Genomic DNA, 23,712 nt, shown 5'->3' on the forward strand with positions numbered 1-23,712 from the left:
TCCTCCTTCACAGCTCCCTCCCACTGGTGCAGGTGCCGTCCCTATTATTTTGTCTCTGTTATTTCTTTTTTCTTTTGCCCTACCCAAGTACGGGGGGAGTTTCTTGCCTTTTTGGAGGTCGGACGTTTTCTGCCAGCGTTCAGTGGGTGTTCTGTAGGAGCAGTTCCACGTGTAGATGTATTTCTACTGTATCTGTGGGAAGGAAGGTGATCTCCGCGTCTTACTCTTCCGCCATCTTCCGAGCCACCCCTGTCCATGGTTTTTATTGTCTGTAGTTTAAACATGTTGGGGAACCACTCTACTTTTAGTCACAAAATATTTGGGGGAACATTTAGGATCTGTGACTCTAGATTCCTAGGTTGATTAGATAGCAAGTGTAAGCAATCGAATGTAAAGCACATCACTTTATAGCCTATACCCTGACACCTTTTTTTCATAGGAAAGAAATCTTTGCCCCTTTACGCTCACCTTACCTTCACATTTCCTAGCCTTAGACACATTTCATGGTCTAAACGAAGCCTGCCAAAGTTGCCTTTTCAGACATCATTGCCTCCTGTTATTCAGTTGGAGAGGTCTTTGCAGAATGACATTTCCATCCCACAGTGCTTCCTGTGCCCCATTTAACATGCAGCCTTTGCATTTCTCCTAACCCCTACTTGCTTTCAAAAGAAAACTCAAACCGCAGCCTCTCATGAACAATTCAGAACTCACAGAGCCCTGCCAATAGGTATTGGACCCAGCACTAAAGTTCAGTAATGATTCTGATTCCCCAGATTTTTAAACAATCTCCAAGATTCACAGGTAAAAATCTGCTTGTCTTCTTCGTTTGCCATCACACATTTCTTCCTTTCATCCCTCCTAAAACCAAACTATGCATGGCAACTCCAATTCACCAAATATTTTTAGCTTTCTCCTATTCTAACGTAGCTCCCAAGCATTTTCTGGTGTATTATCTGGGTTTCACTGGACTGCGATTTCTCCCAGTCTGGTTGAGCCTGTAGCAAATTTCATAGCTAAATGATGAACCTTCGAAGAAAGAGGTTTGTAATAAAAATGGAAACACCAGCGTGCTCTTTGTAATCAATTCTTTAATCCTCCACCTGCCATAACGTAGCGACGGCTCATAATTATCAGAGCAGAGAACCAAACTCCTGTACTGCAGCAGAAAGAATGAGCACTGTGGGAGGGCAAGTGACAGGATCTACACTCCAGTGGGGAGGGGGACAGGTATTTTGGAAACTTTGACACAGAATCAGATGTATTTGTATAACCTTTTCATGTAGAACTGTGCTGCAGTCAGAGAGGGGGTTTTGCTTTTCTTCATTAAAAGCTTATTAAATGAAGAAATAGGACAGTCGTTTTGCTTCGGTAGATGGGGGTCAGAGAGGCGGGTCTGATCTCCTCAGGATATTAATGTCTGCCTTCATCCGGGGGAAATGAGCCGTCACTTGAGTTAGAGGCAGCTTTATGTGCTCATCACTAGGGATTCCCATATGTCCAGGGAGCTGTAACAGTAAAAAATGTCAGAGCTCAGTGGTAGAGTGCAGAGGACTCTCATTGGAATTCATGTCAGGAATCTCAGCTCCGTCTGCCCAGAGCAAATCTGTTTTATGTTGATCAGCTGTCCATCTGATAAACTGAACTGATACAGGCATTCCCTCCAAGGCTGCCCTGACAGTGACAGCCACAGCACCCAGATGTCTTATTAGGCTTTTTTGGTAGTCTCAAGTATTTTTAACCCCTTTTGTGATACCCAAACCAAAAAGTACTTTTAGAGACCTAGATAAGGAGGCCTAGCAAGGCTTGCCCTTTGTTTCTCTGGCAGAAAACAGCCCAGCTTAAAACTGTTTCCAGAAACCACATACTTAGTTAGCTACCTCTCCTCATAACAAGCATCTAGTTAACCAGCAGGATAATTATGTGTTGACAGTATCAAGTAGTGCCTAGTTATTCAGAATAATGTTTCTTAAAATGTTATTAGGGACTTGCCTGGTGGTGCGGTGGTTAAGAATCCACCTGCCAATGCAGGGGACAGTGGTTGCAGCACGCGGGCTCTAGAGCGCAGGCTCAGTAGTTGTGGCAAATGGGCTTAGGTGCTCTGCGGCATGTAGCATCTTCCTGGACCAGGGATCGAACCAGTGTCCCCTGCATTGATTGGCAGGCAGATTTCTTTTTTAAACATCTTTATTGGAGTATAATTGCTTTACAATGGTGTGTTAGTTTCTGCTTTATAACAAAGTGAATCAGCTATACATATACATATACCTCATATCTCCTCCCTCTTGCGTCTCCCTCCCCCGTCCCTATCCCACCCCTCTAGGGGTCACAAAGCACCGAGCTGATCTCCCTGTGCTATGTGACTGCTTCCCACTAGCAATCTATTTTACATTTGGTAGTGTATATATGTCCATGCCACTCTCTCACTTTGTCCCAGCTTACCCTTCCCCCTCCCCATATCCTCAAGTCCATTCTCTAGTAGGTCTGCGTCTTTATTCCTGTCCTGCCCCTAGGTTCTTCAGAACCTTTTTTTTTTTCTTAGATTCCATATATATGTGTTAGCATATGGTATTTATTTTTCTCTTTCTGACTTACTTCACTCTGTATGACAGTCTCTAGGTCCATCCACCTCACTACAAATAACTCAATTTTGTTTCTTTTTATGGCTGAGTAATATTCCATTGTATATATGTGCCACATCTTCTTTATCCATTCATCTGTCGATGGACACTTAGGTTGCTTTCATGTCCTGGCTATTGTAAATAGAGCTGCAGTGAACATTGTGGTACATGACTCTTTTTGAATTATGGTTTTCTCAGGGTATATGCCCAGTAGTGGAATTGCTGGGTCATATGGTAATTCTATTTTTAGTTTTTTAAGGAACCTCCATACTGTTCTCCATAGTGGCTGTATCAATTTACATTCCCACCAAGAGTGCAAGAGGGTTCCCTTTTCTCCACACCCTCTCCAGCACTTTTTGTTTGTAGATTTTTTGATGATGGCCATTCTGACTGGTGTGAGGTGATACCTCATTGTAGTGTTGATTTGCATTTCTCTAATGATTAGTGATGATGAACATTCTTTCATGTGTTTTTTGGCAATCTATATATCTTCTTTGGAGAAATTTCTATTTGGCTCTTCTGCCCATTTTTGGATTGGGTTGTTTGTTTTTTTGATATTGAGCTGCATGAGCTGCTTGTAAATTTTGGAGATTAATCCTTTGTCAGTTGCTTCATTTGCAAGTATTTTCTCCCATTCTGAGGTTTGTCTTTTCATCTTGTTTATGGTTTCCTTTGCTGTGCAAAAGCTTTTAAGTTTCATTAGGTCCCATTTGTTTACTTTTGTTTTTATTTCCATTTCTCTAGGAGGTGTGTCAAAAAGGATCTTGCTGTGATGTATGTCACAGAGTGTTCTGCCAATGTTTTCCTCTAAGAGTTTTATAGTGTCTGGCCTTACATTTAGCTCTTTAATCCATTTTGAGTTTATTGTTGTGTATGGTGTTAGGCAGTGTTCTAATTTCATTCTTTTACATGTCACTGTCCAGTTTTCCCAGCACCACTTATTGAAGAGGCTGTCTTTTCTCCATTGTATATTCTTGCCTCCTTTATCAAAAATAAGGTGACCATAGGTGCGTGGGTTTATCTCTGGGCTTTCTATCCTGTTCCATTGATCTATATTTCTGTTTTTGTGCCAGTATCATACTGTCTTGATTACTGTAGCTTTGCAGAATAGTCTGAAGTCAGGGAGCCTGATTCCTCCAGCTCCTTTTTGCTTTCTCAAGATTGCTTTGGCTATTCGGGGTCTTTTGTGTTTCCATACAAATTGTGAAATTTTTTGTTCCAGTTCTGTGAAAAATGCCATTGGCAGTTTGATAGGGATTGCATTGAATCTGTAGATTGCTTTGGGTGGTATAGTCATTTTCACAATGTTGATTCTTCCAATCCAAGAACATGGTATGTCTCTCCATCTGTTTGTATCATCTTTTAATTTCTTTCATCAGTGTCTTATAGTTTTCTGCATACAGGTCTTTTGTCTCCTTAGGTAGCTTTATTCCCAGGTATTTTATTCTTTTTGTTGCAGTGGTAAATGGGAGTGTTTCCTTATTTTCTCTTTCAGATTCTTCATCATTAGTGTATAGGAATGCAAGAGACTTCTGTGCATTAATTTTGTATCCTGCTACTTTACCAAATTCATTGATTAGCTCTAGTAGTTTTCTGGTAGCATCTTTAGGATTCTCTATGTATAGTATCATGTCATCTGCAAACAGTGACAGCTTTACTTCTTCTTTTCTGATTTGTATTCCTTTTATTTCTTTTTCTTCTCTGATTGCTGTGGCTAAAACTTCCAAAACTATGTTGAATAATAGTGGTGAGGGCTTCCCTGGTGGTGCAGTGGTTAGGAATCCGCCTGCCAATGCAGGGGACACAGGTTCGAGCCCTGGTCTGGGAAGATCCCACATGCCGCGGAGCAACTGGGCCCGTGAGCCACAACTACTGAGCCTGCGCGTCTGGAGCCTGTGCTCCGCAGCGGGAGAGGCCGCGACAGTGAGAGGCCCGCGCACCGCGATGAAGAGTGGCCCCCGCTTGCCGCAACTGGAGAAAGCTCTCACACAGAAACGAAGACCCAACACAGCGAAAAATAAATAAATAAATTTATAATAAAAAAAAAAATAGTGGTGAGAGTGGACAACCTTGTCTTGTTCCTGATCTTAGAGGAAATAGTTTCAGTTTTTCACCATTGAGAGCGATGTTGGCAGTGGGTTTGTCATATATGGGCTTTATGATGTTGAAGTAAGTTCCCTCTATGCCTACTTTTTGGAGGGTTTTTATCATAAATGGATGTTGAATTTTGTTGAAAGCTTTTTCTGCATCTATTGAGATGATAACATGGTTTTTCTCCTTCAATTTGTTAATATGGTTTATCACATTGATTTGCAAATACTGAAAAATCCTTGCATTGCTGGGATAAACCCCACTTGATCATGGTGTATGATCCTTTTAATGTGCTGTTGGATTCTATTTGCTAGTATTTTGTTGAGGACTTTTGCATCTATGTTCATCAGTGATACTGGCCTGTAGTTTTCTTTCTTTGTGGCATCCTTGTCTGGTTTTGGTGTCACGGTGATGGTGGCCTCATAGAATGAATTTGGGAATGTTCCTCCCTCTGCTATATTTTGGAAGAGTTTGAGAAGGATAGCTGTCAGCTCTTCTCTAAATGTTTGATAGAATTCTCCTGTGAAGCCATCTGGTCCTGGGCTTTTGTTTGTTGGAAGATTGTTAATCACAGTCTCAATTTCAGTGCTTGTGATTGGTCTGTTCATATTTTCTATTTCTTCCTGGTTCAGTCTCTGGAGGTTGTGCTTTTCTAAGAATTTGTCCATTTCTTCCAGGTTGTCCATTTTATTGGCATATAGTTGCTGGTAGTAATCTCTCATGATCCTTTGTATTTCTGCAGTGTCAGTTGTTACTTCTTCTTTTTCAGTTCCAATTCTATTGGTTTGAGTCTTCTCCCTTTTTTTCTTGATGAGTCTGGCTAATGGTTTATCAATTTTGTTTATCTTCTCAAAGAACCAGGTTTTAGTTTTATTGATCTTTGCTATCGTTTCCTTCATTTCTTTTTCATTTATTTCTGATCTGATCTTTATGGTTTCTTTCCTTCTGCTAACTTTGGGGTTTTTTTGTTCTTCTTTTTCTACTTGCTTTAGGTGTAAGGTTAGGTTGTTTATTTGAGATGTTTCTTGATGTAGGATTGTATTGCTATAAACTTCCCTCTTAGAACTGCTTTTGCTGCATCCCATAGGTTTTGGGTCATCATGTTTTCATTTTCATTTGTTTCTAGATATTTTTTGATTTCCTCTTTGATTTCTTCAGTGATCTCTTGGTTATTAAGTGGTGTACTGTTTAACATCCATGTGTTTGTATTTTTAACGGATTTTTTCCTGTAATTGATATCTAGTCTCATAGCACTGTGGTCAGAAAAGATACTTGATACGGTTTCAATTTTCTTAAATTTACCAGAGATTGATTTGTGACCGAAGATATGATCTTGGAGAATGTTCCATGAGCATGTGAGAAGAAAGTGTATTCTGTTGTTTTTGGATGGAATGTCCTATAAATATCGATTAAGCCCATCTTGTTTAATGTGTCATTTAAAGCTTGTGTTTCCTTGTTTATTTTCATCATGGATAATCAGTCCATTGGTGAAAGTGGGGTGTTAAAGTCCCCTACTATGATTGTGTTACTGTTGATTTCCCCTTTTATGGCTGTTAACATTTGCCTTATGTATTGAGGTGCTCCTATGCTGGCTGCATAAATATTTACAATTGTTATATCTTCTTCTTGGATTGATCCCTTGATCATTATGTAGTGTCCTTGTCTCTTATAATAGTCTTTATTTTAAAGTCTATTTTGTCTAATATGAGAATTGGTACTCCAGCTTTCTTTTGATTTCCATTTGCGTGGAATATCTTTTTTCCATCCCCTCACTTTCTGTCTGTATGTGTCCCTAAGTCTGAAGTGGGTCTCTTGTAGACAGCATATATACGGGTCTTGTTTTTGCATCCATTCAGCCAGTCTATGTCTTTTGGTGGGAGCATTTAATCCATTTACATTTAAGGTAGTTATCAATATGTATGTTCCTATTACCATTTTATTAATTGTTTGGGTTTGTTTTTGTAGGTCTTTTCCTTCTCTTGCGTTTCCTGCCTAAAGAAGTTCCTTTAGCCTTTGTTGTAAAGCTGGTTTGGTGGTGCTGAATTCTCTTAGCTTTTCCTTGTGTGTAAAGGTTTTAATTTCTCTGTTGAATCTGAATGAGATCCTTGCTGGGTAGAGTAATTTTGGTTGTAGGTTTTTCCCTTTCATCACTTTAAATATGTCCTGCCACACCCTTCTGGCTTGCAGAGTTTCTGCTGAGAAATCAGCTGTTAACCTTATGGGGATTCCCTTGTATGTTATTTGTTGCTTTTCCCTTGCTGCTTTTAATATTTTTTCTTTGTATTTAATTTTTGATAGTTTGATTAATATGTGTCTTGGCGTGTTTCTCCTTGGATTTATCCTGCCTGGGACTCTCTGCACTTCCTGGACTTGACTATTTCCTTTCCCATATTAGGGAAGTTTTCAACTATAATCTCTTCAAATATTTTCTCAGTCCCTTTCTTTTTCTCTTCTTCTGGGACCCCTGTAATTCGAATGTTGGTGTGTTTAATGTTGTCCCAGAGGTCTCTGAGACTGTCCTCAATTCTTTTCATTCTTTTTTCTTTATTCTGCTCTGCAGTAGTTATTTCCACTATTTTATCTTCCAGGTCACTTATTCGTTCTTATGCCTCTGTTATTCTGCTAATGATTCCTTCTAGAGAATTTTTAATTTCATATATCATGTTGTTCATCATTGTTTGTTTGCTCTTTAGTTCTTCTAGGTCCTTGTTAAACGTTTCTTGTATTTTCTCCATTCTATTTCCAAGATTTTGGATCATATTTACTATCATTACTCAGAATTCTTTTTTAGGTAGACTGCCAATTTCCTCTTCATTTGTTTGGTCTGATGGGTTTTTACCTTGCTCCTTCATCTGCTGTGTGTTTCTCTGTCTTCTCATTTTGCTTAACTTACTGTGTTTGAGGTCTCTTTTTCACAGGCTGAAGGTTCGTAGTTCCCATTGTTTTTGGTGTCTGCCCACAGTGGTTAAGGTTGGTTCAGTGGGTTGTGTAGGCTTCCTGGTGGAGGGGACTAGTGCCTGTGCTCTGGTGGATGAGGCTGGATCTTGTCTTGCTGGTGGGCAGGACCGCATCTGGTGGTGTTTTGGGATGTCTGTGACCTTATTATGATTTTAGGCAGCCTCTCTGCTAATGGTTGGGGTTCTGTTCCTGTCTTGCTAGTTGTTTGGTATAGGGTGTCCAGCGCTGTAGCTTGCTGGTCGTTGAGTGGAGCTGGGTCTGAGCTTTGAGATGGAGATCTGTCGGAGAGCTTTCGCTGTTTGATATTACGTGGAGCTGGGAGGTGTCTGGTGGACCAATGTCCTGAACTCAGCTCTCCCACCTCAGAGGCACAGGCCTGACAACCGACCAGAGCGCCAAGACCCTGTCAGCCACATGGCTCAGAAGAAAAGGGAGTAAAAAATAAAATAAAAAGAAATAAAGTTATTAAAATATAAATAAAGTTTAAAAATTATTAAAAATTTTAAAAAGTAAAAAAAATAAAAAGAAGAAAGAAAGAAGAGAGCAACCAAACCAAAAAACAAATCCACCAATGATAACAAGTGCTAAGAACTATACTAAAAAAAAAAAAAAAAACAGACAGAAAGAACTCTAGGACAAATGGTAAAAGCAAAGCTATACAGACAAAATCACACAAAGAAGCATACACATACACCTCACAAAAAGAGAAAATGGAAAAATATATGTATATATCTATATATATAAAAAAAAGGAAGAGAGCAACCAAATCAATAAACAAATCTACCAATGATAATAAACTCTAAATACTAAACTAAGATAAACATAAAACCAGAAACCAGTCAGTTGCATACAGCAGCCCCAAGTCTACAGTTGCTCCCAAAGTCCACCTCCTCAATTTGGGATGATTTGTTGTCTATTCAGGTATTCCACAGTTGCAGGGTACATCAGGTTGATTGTGGAGATTTAATCCACTGCTCCTGAGGCTGCTGGGAGAGATTTCCCTTTCTCTTCTTTGTTCGCTCAGCTCCTGGGGTTCAGCTTTGGATTTGGACCCACCTCTGCGTGTAGGTCGCCTGAGGGCGTCTGTTCTTCGCTCAGACAGGACAGGGTTAAAGGAGCAGCTGATTAGGGGGCTCTGGCTCACTCAGGCTGGGGGGAGGGAGGGGTATGGAGTGTGGGGTGAGCCTGCGGCGGCAGAAGCCAGCATGACGTTGCACCAGCCTGAGGCGTGCCGTGCGTTCTCCCGGGGAAGTTGTCCCTGGATCATGGGACCCTGGCAGTGGTGGGCTGCACAGGCTCCCGGAAGGGGAGGTGTGGAGAGTGACCTGTGCTTGCACACAGGCTTCTTGGTGGCTGCAGCAGCAGCCTTAGCATCTCATGCCCGTCGCTGGGGTCTGTGCTGATAGCCGCGGCTTGCGCCCATCTCTGGAGCTCGTTTAGGCGCTGCTCTGAATCCCCTCTCCTCACACACCCAGAAACAATGGTCTCTTGACTCTTAGGCACGTCCAGACTTTTTCTGGTCTCGCTCTGGCTAGCTGTGCCACACTAGCCCCCTTCAGGCTGTGTTCACTCAGCCAACCCCAGTCCTCTCCCTGGGATCCGACCAAAGCCCGAGCCTCAGCTCCCAGCCCCCACCCACCCCGGCGGGTGAGCAGACAAGCCTCTCGGGCTGTTGAGTGCTGGTCAGCATGGATCCTCTGTGCGGGGATCTCTCCGCTTTGCCCTCTGCACCCCCTGTTGCCACACTCTCCTCTGTGGCGCTGAAGCTTCCCCACCTCCACCCCCCATATCCACCAGTGAAGGGGCTTCCTAGTGTGTGGAAAATTTTCCTCCTTCACAGCTCCCTCCCCGAGGTGCAGGCCCCGTCCCTGTTCTTTTGTCTGTTTTTTCTTTCTTCTTTTGCCCTACCCAGGTACGTGGGGAGTTTCTTGCCTTTTGGGAAGTCTGAGGTCTTCTGCCAGCAATTAGTAGGTGTTCTGCACAAGTTGTTCCACATGTAGATGTATTTCTGATGTATTTATGGGGAGGAAGGTGATCTCCATGTCTTACTCCTCTGCCATCTTGAAGGTCTCCCCAGCAGGCACATTCTTAACCACTATGCCACTAGGGAAGTCCCACAAATTTTGTTTTGTTTGGCTAATTTCTGGTAATAACTATTGTGATTCCTTGCTGAGTCCCAACATCCTCTGCTTTCTCAAGTATGAATACCACCACTGAAGGCAGCTCACCTCTCTGTAGATTGGTTGGCAGGTATGGAGGGAACTAATTACAGAATCCATCAATACTGAACTGTCGGGACTTCCCTGGTTTTTTTGTCTTTTCTTCCCCCTCACTTCCAGACCTTGTGTTTTCATGGCATGGCAAGATTTTAACGTTGCTTGGATATCTAATCTCTTTGAATGAGACCAGATGCAAAGACTTTTTGCTTTCTGCCTCTTTTCTATGTATTCTAACTTAGAATGTCAGGTGAGCTTTCCTAAAAGAGATGCAGAGCCCTCAGTCCTTCTGAGTGATTGCTTAGTGTGTGTGGTCAGAGCTGGAAGTAAGACCTGGGCAATGTTTCAGCCCTTGAATCTGTGACTTGATCTCTATTTGGAAGTTACCATTACTGCAACCTACAGCTTTGAGATTTTGGGTTCAGTCACTGTTTTTAAAATCAGAATTCTCATTGCCAAATGAAGGAATGAAGCAAGATTAGTTTTGAATGCTGTGGTCATGGCAAACCTAAAATTCAAAGATATCAATGTGAGTAAGTGACGAAATAGGAGAATCATTATGTTTCTGTAATTTTTACAATGAATTGAATAAATTTCTTAGGACTTTGGGCCTAGCTTACTTATTAAAAAGTAATATTTGACACTTAAAGTTATCACCATGAAAGTTTCTTTCACCTGGCGTTAAAAGCATATACTTTTCCTTTTTATTATTGCTATCTTAGTATTTTTGATATTTTGGTATTTTTGAAGTATATTTTAGGAACTCTGTTGCTCATATCAGCTTTCCCCTCTACTTTCTCCATTCTTTCCTTTATGGAGCTTTCTTTCTGTGGGGCCCTGGAGAGAGAAGCAAAACACAGATGAAATAACTAGTGTGTCAGATGACGATAAGTGCTATGGAGGGGAAAAAAAAGCAGGAAGTAGAGACATAGAGTGCTGGCAGGAATGAGAAGGTTGCTGTTGTAAGTGGAGTAGTCAGAGAAGGCCCTACTGATCAGGTGCACTTTGAAGGGACCTGAAGGAAACAAGTAACTAAACCTTGCAAATATATAAGGGCAGATTAGTCCAGACAGAGGAAGGGACAAAGGCCCTGTGGTAGGAACAGGCTTGGCTTGTTCAGGGAACACCAAGGAATCTAATGTAGCTGGAGGAGAGTGAGCAACAGGAAGAGAGTAGCAAATGAAGTCAGAGAGTTAAGGGGTTAGAGGAGCAGGGGCAGATTGTGTTGGGCCTTGGAATCCATTGTTGGAACTTTGGCTTTTACCCTGAGTGAGATGGGGAGCCATTGGAGGGTTTTGAACAAAGGAGCAAAGTGGTGGACTTCATCGTTTCTTCATCTTCCTGCTTGCCTCATTTCTAATCTTTTCATTTTTGCAAAGCTAATGGACTAAAAATATTATCTCATTATTATTATAATACTCCTTTTCCAAATTATTAGTTAAGCGTCATTTTATATGGTTTTGACCATTTGTGTTTCTTTTGGAATTACCTCTTCATTTCCTTTCCCATTTTGCTCTTGAGCTGTTTATCTTTTTCTTATTAATTTCTTGTCCAGCTTGGACGAGCTCCACACGTATTTTGAATATAATCTTCTGTCTATTGTATGTGTTGCAAATATGTTATTTCAAATCTGTTATTTCAAATCAGCCTATATTTTGTTATATAAACATATTTGTATATTTTACTCAATTTTATCTGTTATTTTCTTTATGACTTCATGACTTCCTGTTTTATTTTGCAAGGCTTTCTCAGCCCAGGGTCATAAGAATGTTTTCCTAAAGTTATACTTTCGTTTTTCACATTTATATATTTGATCCATCTAAATATATTTTTATCCTCGGAGTACAGTAGGTATCTAACTTCATTATTTTTTTCCCTTAATCGATAGCCAGTTGCCCCAACAGTTTTTGTAAGAATATTCCATTTTTTCCCTAACAATTTGAAATGTTATCTTTACCATAAATAATTAATTTTCCAAGTATATTTGGATCTCTTTCTGGAGTTCATTCCACTAATCTATTAGTTTGTTCTTGTGATATTACTATTCTTTTAAAAATTGCAATAGCTTCATAATAAGTTTTAAAATCTGGAATGACAGGCCTCTTCCAAAATTTTCTCTGTAATTTTCAAATTTATTCTTCCCACATGAACATAAAAGTCAGTTTTCCAACTTAAAAAAAAAAACCTTTTAGGGCTCAAATAAAATGATTTTAAATAAATGACTCTTGCCTACCATTTTAATACTTTCAGAAACACCCGGAATTTTGTATATTTTGTGTTTTGGGTTTTAGAATCAGAGAACCCTGGGCTTCAACTCCAGCTCTGCAGTTTACCAGCTAGACTTGAGCAAGTTACTTAGCCTGCCCACCCAGCTTCCTTCTATACAATAGAGATAATGCTTACGTCAGAGAGCTGCTGTGAGTTTTACATTATTTTTATTAATCTGTTAATTGAATTATTATTATGCTTGCAAAATTATCTTATATAAACTTGCTCAGCATACAGTAACTAATTGGCTTAAAGTAATTAATTTAGTAAGTGGGAGCCATTTCTGCTATTAGGCATTTTTAAAAATAGGATATTTGAAGTATTTTCAGATGAAATGACATGATGTCTGACATTTGCTTCAAAATAATCTGGAAGGAAGAAAATCTGGAAGGAGAGTGAAAGGTGTATCTAAAACAAGATTAGGGTCCACAGAGGTTCTTTATGCTATATTTTCTACTTTTGTTATGTTTGAAAATTCCCCAAATAAAAAGTTTTTTCAAGAAATGCATCTTTAGGGGCTTCCCTGGTGGCGCAGTGGTTGAGAGTCTGCCTGCCAGTGCGGGGGACACGGGTTCAAGCCCTGGTCTGGGAAGATCCCACATGCCGCGGAGCAACTGGGCCTGTGAGCCACGACTACTGAGCCTGCGCGTCTGGAGCCCGTGCTCCGCAACAGGAGAGGCCGCGATAATGAGAGGCCCGCGCACCGCGATGAAGAGTGGCCCCCACTCGCTGCAACTAGAGAAAGCCCTCGCACAGAAATGAAGATCCAACACAGCCAAAAATAATAAATAAATAAATAAATAAATAGAAATTAGAGCACTGAATGTAAGATAAGAAAAGTTTAAAAAAAAAAAGAAGAAATGCATCTTTAAAAAGGAAAGCAAAGAAGGAAGGAGGGGTAAAAAGGAAAAAATAGAATAAGAAAGAAAGAGAAAGAAGACTGTATTATCTTTTATCTCCTTTGCCTGTGTGGTGAAACACTATTGACTCTTTTATTATTTTAACACCAACTTAAACATGTAAAACATTTTAAGAGATTTCAAGTTAATATTAGGAACAATTTCTGATAATTAAAACTGTTCATCAGCAGACCTGGCTCCTGTGTAATTTGTTATTACTCATCCCTGGAAGGGGCTAATTGAGCTTAATTGACCTATGGGGTCGCTTCCAACTCTGATTCTGTAAATCTGACTTTTTAGTTTATATCATTCCTTACCTTTTGAAACTCAGAGTGATAGCTGGCCCCTCTACCTTTATAAAATTGATTGCTAAGTAAAGAGCTATTCATTTAACAAATGTTTATAGGCAGGCTAGGGAAATAGGATAGTATCATTTACAGTGTTGTGAGGGAGAGAGAGAGCAGGACGAAATATGGCTAAAGAAATAATTACAACATAGTACAACAAATGACTGAGCTATGTTCGAAGGCTTTCAAGCACAGAAGGACTTAACTTTGGGGAAGTGAGGGAAGACTTCAGAGAAGTGACGCATGGGCTGATTCTTAAGAATTGTTTAAACAAAAATTTATCATTCACCCTATAGCAGCAAAAGTATGGCACAGTATGGCGAGCGGGGGCTACTCTTCGTTGCAGTGCACGGGCTTCTCATTGCGGTGACTTCTCGTTGCAGAGCACGGGTTCTAGGCATGTGGGCTTCAGTAGTTGTGGCACGCAGGCTTCAGTAGTCGTGGCTCGCGGGCTCTAGAGCGCAGGCTCAGTAGTTGTGGCGCACGGGCTTAGTTGCTCCACGGCATGTGGGATCTTCCCAGACCAGGGCTCGAACCCGTGTCCCCTGCATTGGCAGGCGGGTTCTTAACCACTGCGCCACCAGGGAACCCCCTGTGATATAGTTTTTATTGACCGTATCTTTTAGGAGTTTATTTGACTCCAACAAACAGTAGCTTAAAGGAATGCAGTGTTTATTTATCTCACATAACAAGAAGTCTAGAGATGGGCATGTCAGAGCTGGTGCAGCCCTAAGAAGTCATTAGGGGTCCAGGCTTCTCATTTCTTCCTGCTCTACCATCCTTAGGTTGGGGGCCCTCTTAGGATCCTTAAAGTTTCCATTGTGCCCCCAGGCAGCTGGACCATAACCAAACAGGAGGAAGGGCTAAGCTCAAAATGCCAAAGGCATGCCATCTGAATCTGTCGCCTTATATCAGAAACTCATTTGATTTCTCAGAAACTCCACCTTGTGGACCTCCGCTTACATTCATTGGCCAAACTGTGCTACACAGTCACCTCTAGCCTCAAGGGATCTTGAGGAGGTGAGTATTTTTAAATGAGTACATTGTCTCTCCAACTGTAACTACAGGTATGTTAGTAGTGAGGAAGGAGAGAGTGAAGAGGTAACTAGCAATGTCTGCTATCTTATTTCTAAAGCTTAGGATGCTAAAAAAATTGGAGAATGGTTGGAAGAATATGGATCAAAGCAGATTAAGTTGTTTAACATATAATTGAAAGAAAGTAATTTGGTGAAAATTCGTGTAAAAACATTGATTAATCCTCGGGGTTACATTCAATGTAGTAATTACTTCCTTACTCTGATTACTTAACATAAGCAGTATTCATTTGTGACACTTTTCCAATCAAGATTTAGCATGAAAAATACCCAAGTACTAAAATGTATGTACATAAGATTGCATGAAGACTTTTATATAAGATAATTTTAAAAATCCAGTACATTGAAAGTTTACTAGATTGCTTTGGGTGGCTAAAATAGGAATAACATAATGAAAAGGAAAAATTCCCAGATTCTTTCATATTGTCACTGCTTCTCTGCTGTATGCTAAATTAACTCTTGTGTAATGTGGCCTGAAGTTGTTTATCTAATGGTAAAATCTTAGAAGTTGAGAGCATCATACTAGATAGTGGAATTGCAGGACAGATTTCAAGATGACCAATCAGTTCATTTCTATTTCTTGTAGAAAAGTAGGTACCAATAATAGCAGTAATTTTGTCTCTTTTTAACTATTAACTACCAGCCTAAGTAATTTTTTTTTAATCCCCAAATTTTAGAATTTTAGAGCTGAATCTTAAATTTTAGGACTGAAATCCCTGAATCTTAGAACTGGAAGAGACTGTTTCTCCAGTTCCCCTCCTTTCAGTGTTCAGAAGACCAAGGGCCTGAGAGTTTAAGGGATTTGCCCACGACCTGTCTGTTATAGGCAGAGGTAGAACTGTTATCCAGATTACTGATTGAGTTAAATCACTTGATTTGATTCTAACCAAATGATTTGGAAACAACTTGATTACTTTCCCTAGCTACTATGAACAAAAAGAGTCAAGTCTAGTCATTAATATACTTTCTCCTAGAAAAATTCTCTTCTGTAGTGCTTAGAACTAAGGATGAAAATTGGACAAGTTTGTGGTGGGCATATACCAATCTTGGTAACATTGGTGGCTTTGGCCCCCTACCACCATTTACTATTCATTAGGTAAATAAACATTTTAAATTATCATTGGTCACTATGACAAGGTGGCTCTGAGTTCCAGCTTTGTCCTTTATAAACTGAATGTTCCGACCAGGTATTTAACCTCCCACACCTGCTGTAATTAGAATCACAAGTAGATAAGTGAAAGTTCTTTGCGAATGGTGGGTACTGTACATATTATGGTTTTTCACTTTTGTTATTACCACTGTTTTTGTTGTTTCTGGCCATGTGGCATTTAAAGATTGCCATTTGTTTAATGAATGCAGTTTTATGATTATAGATGTCTTTATTAAAAGCTCCCAATCATTCATTTTCATCCTTAGGGTAATTCAGAACACCTACAACTTCTGCTTCCCTGGTTATTACTTTCTTTCATAAGCTGAACTGCATGAGAGATTTATCCAGTGCTTAACCCTTCTTGAGTTTTATACTTGCTCATAATCTCATTGTGCAATTTTTGTGAAATGTAGCAGCGAACTTTTTCGTAAACTAGAATACATTTGCAGGGTACTAATAAAATATATTTTTATTCCTTTCTTTTAGTCACTCTTTTAAAGGATAGTTTTAAATTTTAGCTCCCTTTTTAAAAATGTTTTCTGTTAACTTCTCAATAGTCTTATAAGTCTCCATCCTTGGTGATTTTCTTTGGGATGTAGTGAGGTTTTAATCTAAACCATGAATTTACTCTTTTCAGAAGCTGTTTAACTCACTGGTTCATCTTCTCCTACACCCCCAATTTGTAGTCAGATACAGTATGTACACGGGGTCATTTTTACATATTCTTTTACTTTTTTTGTTTTTTGTTTTTTTTTGAAGCAAGGGGAGTAAATTAGAAACGTAATTTTTCTTTTGTAGATGCCAAGTATTTTGGCTCCTTTACTTTATTACATCTTTATGTAATTACTGTACTATAGTTGTTAAACGAGTACTACATTTTTCTGAGAGAAGAGTCTCTTATATTTATTATTTGATTGTCTTATATTTATTTGTCTCCTTGTCTAAGGCTGTTATTCTAGGTCAAATGCTTAAATTTGACCTTTAGGTCAAACCCTTTTATTACTTGGGCCTTTGTTATAGCTTCCTCCACTGATCTCTCTACTTTCACTACCTACTTTTTAATATTTTATTTAGGTATATTTTCTATCTTTCAAGTTACCACAGACAAAAGTTTTGCAAGTTGTTTCCCTACCTTATAACACCATATGTTTTTGCTCAATCCCCCAATAACAGTTTCCTCACTGCCTTTCCAGATTCTACTAAGACTTTGCCATTTACCTTTACCTCTAGCCCCAAACATTCAGACTCAAAGCCATTGACACATATTTTAGGCTTTTGTTGCAACAGCACCCACTCCTAGATATACCAGTTTCTGTATCAGATAGCTATTGCTTCATAGCAAACTATCCTAAGATTTAGTGACTTGAAACAGCCATTTTATTTCTTACATTCTGGGGTTGCTCGTGTGACTGCATTGGACAAGCCTTAATGCATAAACACTTAGAAGGCTTTGCTTATGTCACGTGTGCTAATGTCTTTTTGGCCAAAGTAAGTCACATGGTGAAGCCTAAAGTTAGTGTGCAGGGAACTACACAGGAGCGTGGAAACGAAGAGGCATGATTCACATGGGGCCATTTGTAACAGATTTCAATGGATTTCTAGCTCTGTATTACTGTGTGCCTTTGGGCAAGTCATTAAACTGTGTACAACAATTTTCTCACCTATAAAAAGAGGTTAGTAATACTTATCATAGGGTGGTTATGAGGTTTAAATTTTTTAGTAATTGTTGATTTTTTTATGATTATAAAAGTAATAGGGCTTCCCTGGTGGCGCAGTGGTTGAGAATCTGCCTGACAATGCAGGGGATACGGGTTCGAGCCCTGGTCTGGGAAGATCCCACATGCCGAGGAGCAACTGGGCCCGTGAGCCACAACTACTGAGCCTGTGCATCTGGAGCCTGTGCTCCGCAACAGGAGAGGCCGCGATAGTGAGAGGCCCGCGCACCGCAATGAAGAGTGACCCCCGCTCGCCGCAACTAGAGAAAGCCCTCGCACAGAAACGAAGACCCAACACAGCTAAAAAAAATAAATAAATAAATTTATAAAAGTAATACTTTTGTTGTAGAAAATGTACAAACTATAGAAAAGTATAAAAAAGAAAACAAACATCTTTTGAAATCCCGTCTGATACAGTACTATACTATAAGCTCCTCAAGGGCCTTCTCTATTTTAATTACTGCTGTAGATATGTATCTTGGTTCTTGTTCTGAAAGATAAGGTCCTTGAAGGAAGAGACCACATTCTGTTCATCTCTGTAAATCCCACAGCTTTGCATTTAGGATTAAAAGTAATAATGCATAAAAGTGCTTAACCTAATGTCTGGCACAAGTTATATTCCCACTTAAATTGGAGTTTTATTAGATACCAGTAAGAATTCTCAGAAATCTTAAAGTTATACTGAGAACAGAGTATCTAAATGGAACTGTGGAGGGTGGCCCTTACTGGTCAGCTTCTCTCTGGGGAATCCTGGTGACTCGTGGGATAGAGAGTGGGAAATGGTAGAGAGAAGAAAGGTGTCAGGATCTGCTTATGGATCCCAAACTACTTGATGGAAAGGCCTCTAATAAAAACTTCATTCAAGTGTCTTTGCGAGGGTGCTTGATACGAAGTTACACCAAACCCTCAGCTGCATTTGCCACAGTTCTGTCTTCAGCTTCATGATGTTTCCCTGAGTTTGAAGCATTCAGCTAACAATGGCAAGACAGAGACACCAGAAACGTACACCTGATTTCCATGACAAACTGGTAATACTAGTGGGGCCACTTTGTGTTGCTATATGGGTATATGCAGCAACACAAATTGGAATACTGTGGAACCTGTCCCCTGCTAGCAGTCACCCCAAAAGAATGGAGAGATCAGTGATCACCAGTCATCCAGCTGGTATAATACTGGATTGCTTCAAAACCAACTCATAATTGATGCCAAGTAAAAGTACTGTGTACCCATTAAAATATGGCATGATTGAAAAAAAGTGCATTTGAAACCTTCAAAAACAAACCCCATGAAACTTCAAAATGCTAAGTGAAATAAGTCAGAGAAAGACAAATACTGTATGGTTTCACTTATATGTGGGATATAAAAAAAAACAAAACAAAACCAAAAACTGAACTCATAGATACAGAGAACAGATTGGTGGCTGCCAGAGGTTGGAGTCGGGGGGGTGGGGGGTGGGAAGGGAGACAGAATGGGTGAAGGTGGTCAAAAGGCACGAACTTCTAGTTATTTAAAAAAAAAAAAGCCATGAAGATATAATGTACTGGGGATATAATGTATAAATGGTGACTGTGGTTAATAATACTGTACTGTGTATTTGTAAGTTGCTAAGACAGTAGATCTTCTCATCACAAGAAAAAAAAAAATTGTGACTACATGTGGTGACAGATGTTAACTAGGCTTGCTGTGGTGTTCATTTTGCAATACAGCCCTCCCTTGATATCCACGGGGGATTGGTTCCAGGACCCACTTCAGATACCAAAATCCACGGATGCTCAGGCCCATAGCCGGTCCTCCATATCTGTGGTTCCACATCTGCAAATCCAACCAACCTCGGATTGTATAATACCTAAGTATTTATTGAAAACATCCTCATGTAAATGGACTCACACAGTTCAATCCCGTGTTGTTCAAAGGTCAACTGTATGTACAAATACCAAATCATTATGTTGTACACCTGAAACTAATATAATGTTATGTCAGTTATATCTCAATAGAAAAAAACTTCATGAAAAAGGGATAATCTTAAAAAAGAAACACTAATCTATAAAATATTTTGTTGTTGAAAACTGAAGTCTGACATTAGTGATAAGTTGGTATTCTTTATACTCAGACAAGTCTTACCTTTATGTTTTAGTCAAAGAAGTTTGGCAGAGATCACAGAACTTATCCACACTGCTCTCCTTGTACATCGTGGGATAGTAAATTTAGATGAATTGCAATCTTCTGATGGGCCACTGAAAGACATGCAGTTTGGAAATAAAATAGCTATCCTGAGTGGAGACTTTCTTCTAGCAAATGCCTGCAATGGACTAGCTCTGCTACAGAACACCAAGGTAAAACTGGGCAGGGTTTGCTTGTATCTGGATGGCCTTTGGTTGACTGCAAGAGCCACAGAGGTCTGGACACCCTGCTGCCTCAACTCCCCACACATAGATGCTCAGTAAAATTGTGATGATGATAATGACGATGATGGCAGTGTCAACACCAGTTAAAACTGGTAAATGCTAGGAAAGAGTTTTGAAATTAATTTCTATTTTTTTCTGATTACAGATGGAATTATTTGTTAATTATAAGGTAATGTTAAATATTCAATATAAAGAAGATATAAATAAATATTACCTATCAACTCACTATCCAGAAATAATCACTGTTGGTTGATATTTTCATGTATTTCCTTTCAGTCTTTTTTTGTTTGTTTATTCATACCTTTATATATGTGGATTTGGGGGTAACATAAGTGAGAACGTACATGTGCAAGATTTTTTTTAATCCCGCCTATTTTCTCCCATGGCATATATGATGTGGGCATGTTCCCATGTCATTAACTTTTTTCATAAACTTTCTAATGGTTGCACAATATTCAATTATTTAGATGTAATATTGTTTATTTAAGAAGTTCCTTATTTTTGGACATTTAGGTTGCTTCTGATATTTTACTATCATAAATAGATTTGCAGTCTATTTTTACACATCAGTTTTTTACACAACATCTTTACACATCAGTTTTTCCTCATTCCAGATTATTTCTTTAAGATAAATTCCTAGAAGGATTCAAAGGGTTTAAACATCTTTAGTATTCTTGATATATATTGCCAAGCTGCTTTCTAGAAAGATTGTAGAGGTAGTCCTTATTTATCAGTTAGGATTAGGTATGACTATAAAATAACAGTGACCAAAACAAGATAAGAATTTATTTTTCTCATTTTTTACATATTTTTACTATCTGGGAGTAGGCAGTCCAAGGTTGATATGGTGATTCTAAAGTCAGGAACCTAGGCTCCTTCTATCTTACTGCTCTGCCATTCCTATCTTACCACTTTGTGGCCCAAGATAGTTGCCATCATGCCTTCACTCCAGTCAATAGGAAGGAAGAAGGAGGAAGGGCAAAGAAGGGCAGATCTCCTCCGTTGAAGATCAAGTAAATGTACATCCTGGACACCGAGGACAGTCTCAGTGTAAGTCTGCTGTCCCAGAATCCCATCTGACTTAGCATTTGTCCTGGATTTTTTGTTTTTAACAGAGATGGTTACTAATAATTACATTAGAATAAGCCAGCATGGGTTTGATAGATCTCCGCTTTCTACTCCCAGCCTCTGCCTCAATTTTTGTCTAACATAGGCCAATAATATGTGAGACCCACGTACAGTAGGGGGAGTTCTCATGTTAAGTTATTATTAAATCTGAAAGACAACCAGCAATAACGCCTCTCTTTTCCCAGTGCTTTCAGACACCTCGCAATCAAGGACAGAATGCAGGGCAATTGTTAATATAACAAAGTACACTGAATGTCTAGAGACAGTTAACTCCTTTCTGTCTCAGGTGGTAGAAGTATTTGACACTGCTGCCCCAGCTGGCCATTTGGTGTATCACCCAATTGTATGGCCCAAGTCTGGCCTTCAGGAGTCATAAAACCACCAGGTACCAGTCCAAAAGCTCAGTGGGAAATATAGTAAGTTAGAGGTCCATTGTCTATGAAATAGACATGTGGGAAATCGAGGCTGATCAGTTCTGTGTAGACTGAGTGTGGTGACCTAGATGGGTGGGATGGGGGTGGGGGGTGAGAGAGAGGTCCAAGAGGGAGGGGATACAGGTATACATATAGCTGATTCACTTCGTTGTATTATTTATTTGTTTGTTTATTTATTTTGGCTGTACCGGATCTTAGTTGCGGCATGTGGGCTTTTTAGTTGCAGCCTGTGGGCTCTTAGTTGTGGCATGCATGTGGGATCTATTTCCCCTACCAGGGATCGAACCTGGGCTACCTGCATTGGGAGTGTGGAGTCTTACCCACTGGACCACCAGGGAAGTCCCTGGCAGTACTTTGTTTTTGCAATAAACCTTTTGGCAACAGCTCAAAAAAATAAAAGTATATATTTTATATTTTTAAAGTGCTGGATTTTTGTTTCTCAAAAAAGTTAATAAGGAATGTGTAACTTGCATAAAATGTTTATTGACGTTTACAGTCCACTACGGAGACCGTAGTGGTATCACTGACCACATGAAAACAAGAAGAGTCGAATCTGCTGAAAAAGTGTCAGGATCTAGTTCCAAAATTAGTGTTACTTTAGGGAGGCTTAAATGGTTTAAGCCATGTAGCTGAAGAAAGTATACATACAACTCTGTAAAGCCTAACTTTTGTTTAGATAAATAACTATTCTTCTAAATTGATTTCACTCATTTTTGTCTACAAGCGACAGCTTTATGTTTGTTGTCTCCAATGATGGAAGAACTTTGCAAACAGTTAAATAATTCCAGTTTCAGTTGAATGTTATCAGGTACTTCAAGTAATTAAATCATTTTAGTTAATTCTAAAAATGTTTTCTTTTTCCATCCATTCGTGGAATCAAGGTAAAGCTTTTGGAAGTATATTCTATCAAAGGTAAGGACATTTTGAGTGAGATTGGAAATTCAGTTTAAAAATTGAATATGAGGGACTTCCCTGGTGGTCCAGTGGTTAAGACTTCGCCTTCCAGTGAAGGGGGTGTGGGTTCAATCCCTGGTCAGGGAGCTAAGATGTCACATGCCTCACAGCCAAAAAACCAAAACATAAAACAGAAGCAATATTGTAATAAATTCAATAAAGACTTAAAAAAAAAAGTTGAACATGAAAGATAAAATTGTTAGTTTACAATATTAATACAAGTACAAATTTAGGTGAAACACATACAGTGTTGTGATAAAAATGACCGTCTTACTATCTTGAGAAATCTATGGAGTACTTGGAACTGGTTGAGGCATAGCCATAATTCATAATTGCATCGAAGCAAACATCAACATTCTACTAATTGAAATAGAAGCTATTGTTACAAAAATTTACAAATATCTTTATAGTCAGAGTCTCTGGGCTACAAGATTTGGGGGATATAGCTGATGTTGAGTATAAAACTATATAGTTCAGCACCACAGTATGTGCCTTCTCTCTTTGTTGCCTGTCATCAATCAAATTTTAGAAATCTTTATGCCCAACAATGGTATTGAACTTTGTTATAAATGGCTCATCAAAGTTTTGGTGACATTTTGTTCAAAATCAATTGGAAATCTGAAATCAAGTGTTCAACAACTGAAACACCCAATGAAGCTTTTATAGAACTGCAATTAATGAAAACAAAATTTCCATTGGAATTTTTCCCTACGGAAGGAAAGAAGGAATTGAACAAAATAAATGGTAAGAACTCAAATGCTCTACAAGATTAAAATTTGCAATTCTGTACTTCTGATTTGGAATATTTCATCTTGCAGGAAGAATCTTTTGGTGGTGCTCCTATTTTGAATAAATTATACACATACATGAATAAAATGAAATTGAGAAGGCCTAGACTTTGCAGCATCTAATTTTGGCAAAACATTCAAAAGAATCATAGAATCAATTTATTTGACAAGTTTTATCTTTTAAAAATATTTGCCAAAGAAAAGTACTCTGAAGGAAGCAAGAAAACAGTACCTTGAAAATATTTGGGGTGGAATAGTTACACTTTTCAATGTGAAAAAAAAAAATTAGAATTGTCTCTTCCATTTAGCAAATTTGCTCTGAGCTTACCAAGTAACTCAGAACCTGTAGAAAGAGCATCTTTCTCAATTAAAAATATTATGGTCTACCAATAAGAATCAATTAAAATATCAGTAGTTTCAAATTAATTAATTATAAAATGCAACTGTGAAGAATATTGCTAGCAGTTTTATTTTCAAATGCCATATTTTTACAGACACATCCTTCAGAAAAATGCCAGTGACACAATATTAGAGACAGGTATTGCTAAGAAATAAAGCATGTGAATATGTACCAAGAATAATTATTCTACTGACTATTTTTTAATATTCAGATTATCAATATAAAGAAGTTCTTTTTTATTTTATTT

At 39.0% G+C, this 23,712-nt stretch overlaps 1 protein-coding gene across 4 annotated transcripts in view; it reads left to right on the top strand.

Moving 5' to 3' along the window:
* The window catches only part of PDSS2 (decaprenyl diphosphate synthase subunit 2), a 285,207-nt gene that overhangs the window by 149,049 nt on the left and 112,446 nt on the right, over window positions 1-23,712 (top strand). For all 4 annotated transcript variants that reach the window (XM_007190653.2, XM_007190652.3, XM_057527999.1 and 1 more), the window contains exon 3: window positions 19,491-19,689. In XM_007190653.2, the coding sequence (XP_007190715.1) occupies window positions 19,491-19,689 (199 nt within the window). The remainder of the gene's footprint in view (window positions 1-19,490; window positions 19,690-23,712) is intronic.

Source organism: Balaenoptera acutorostrata, chromosome 14 (genome assembly GCF_949987535.1).
Source record: "Balaenoptera acutorostrata chromosome 14, mBalAcu1.1, whole genome shotgun sequence".
Classification (NCBI taxonomy): Eukaryota; Metazoa; Chordata; class Mammalia; order Artiodactyla; family Balaenopteridae; genus Balaenoptera; species Balaenoptera acutorostrata.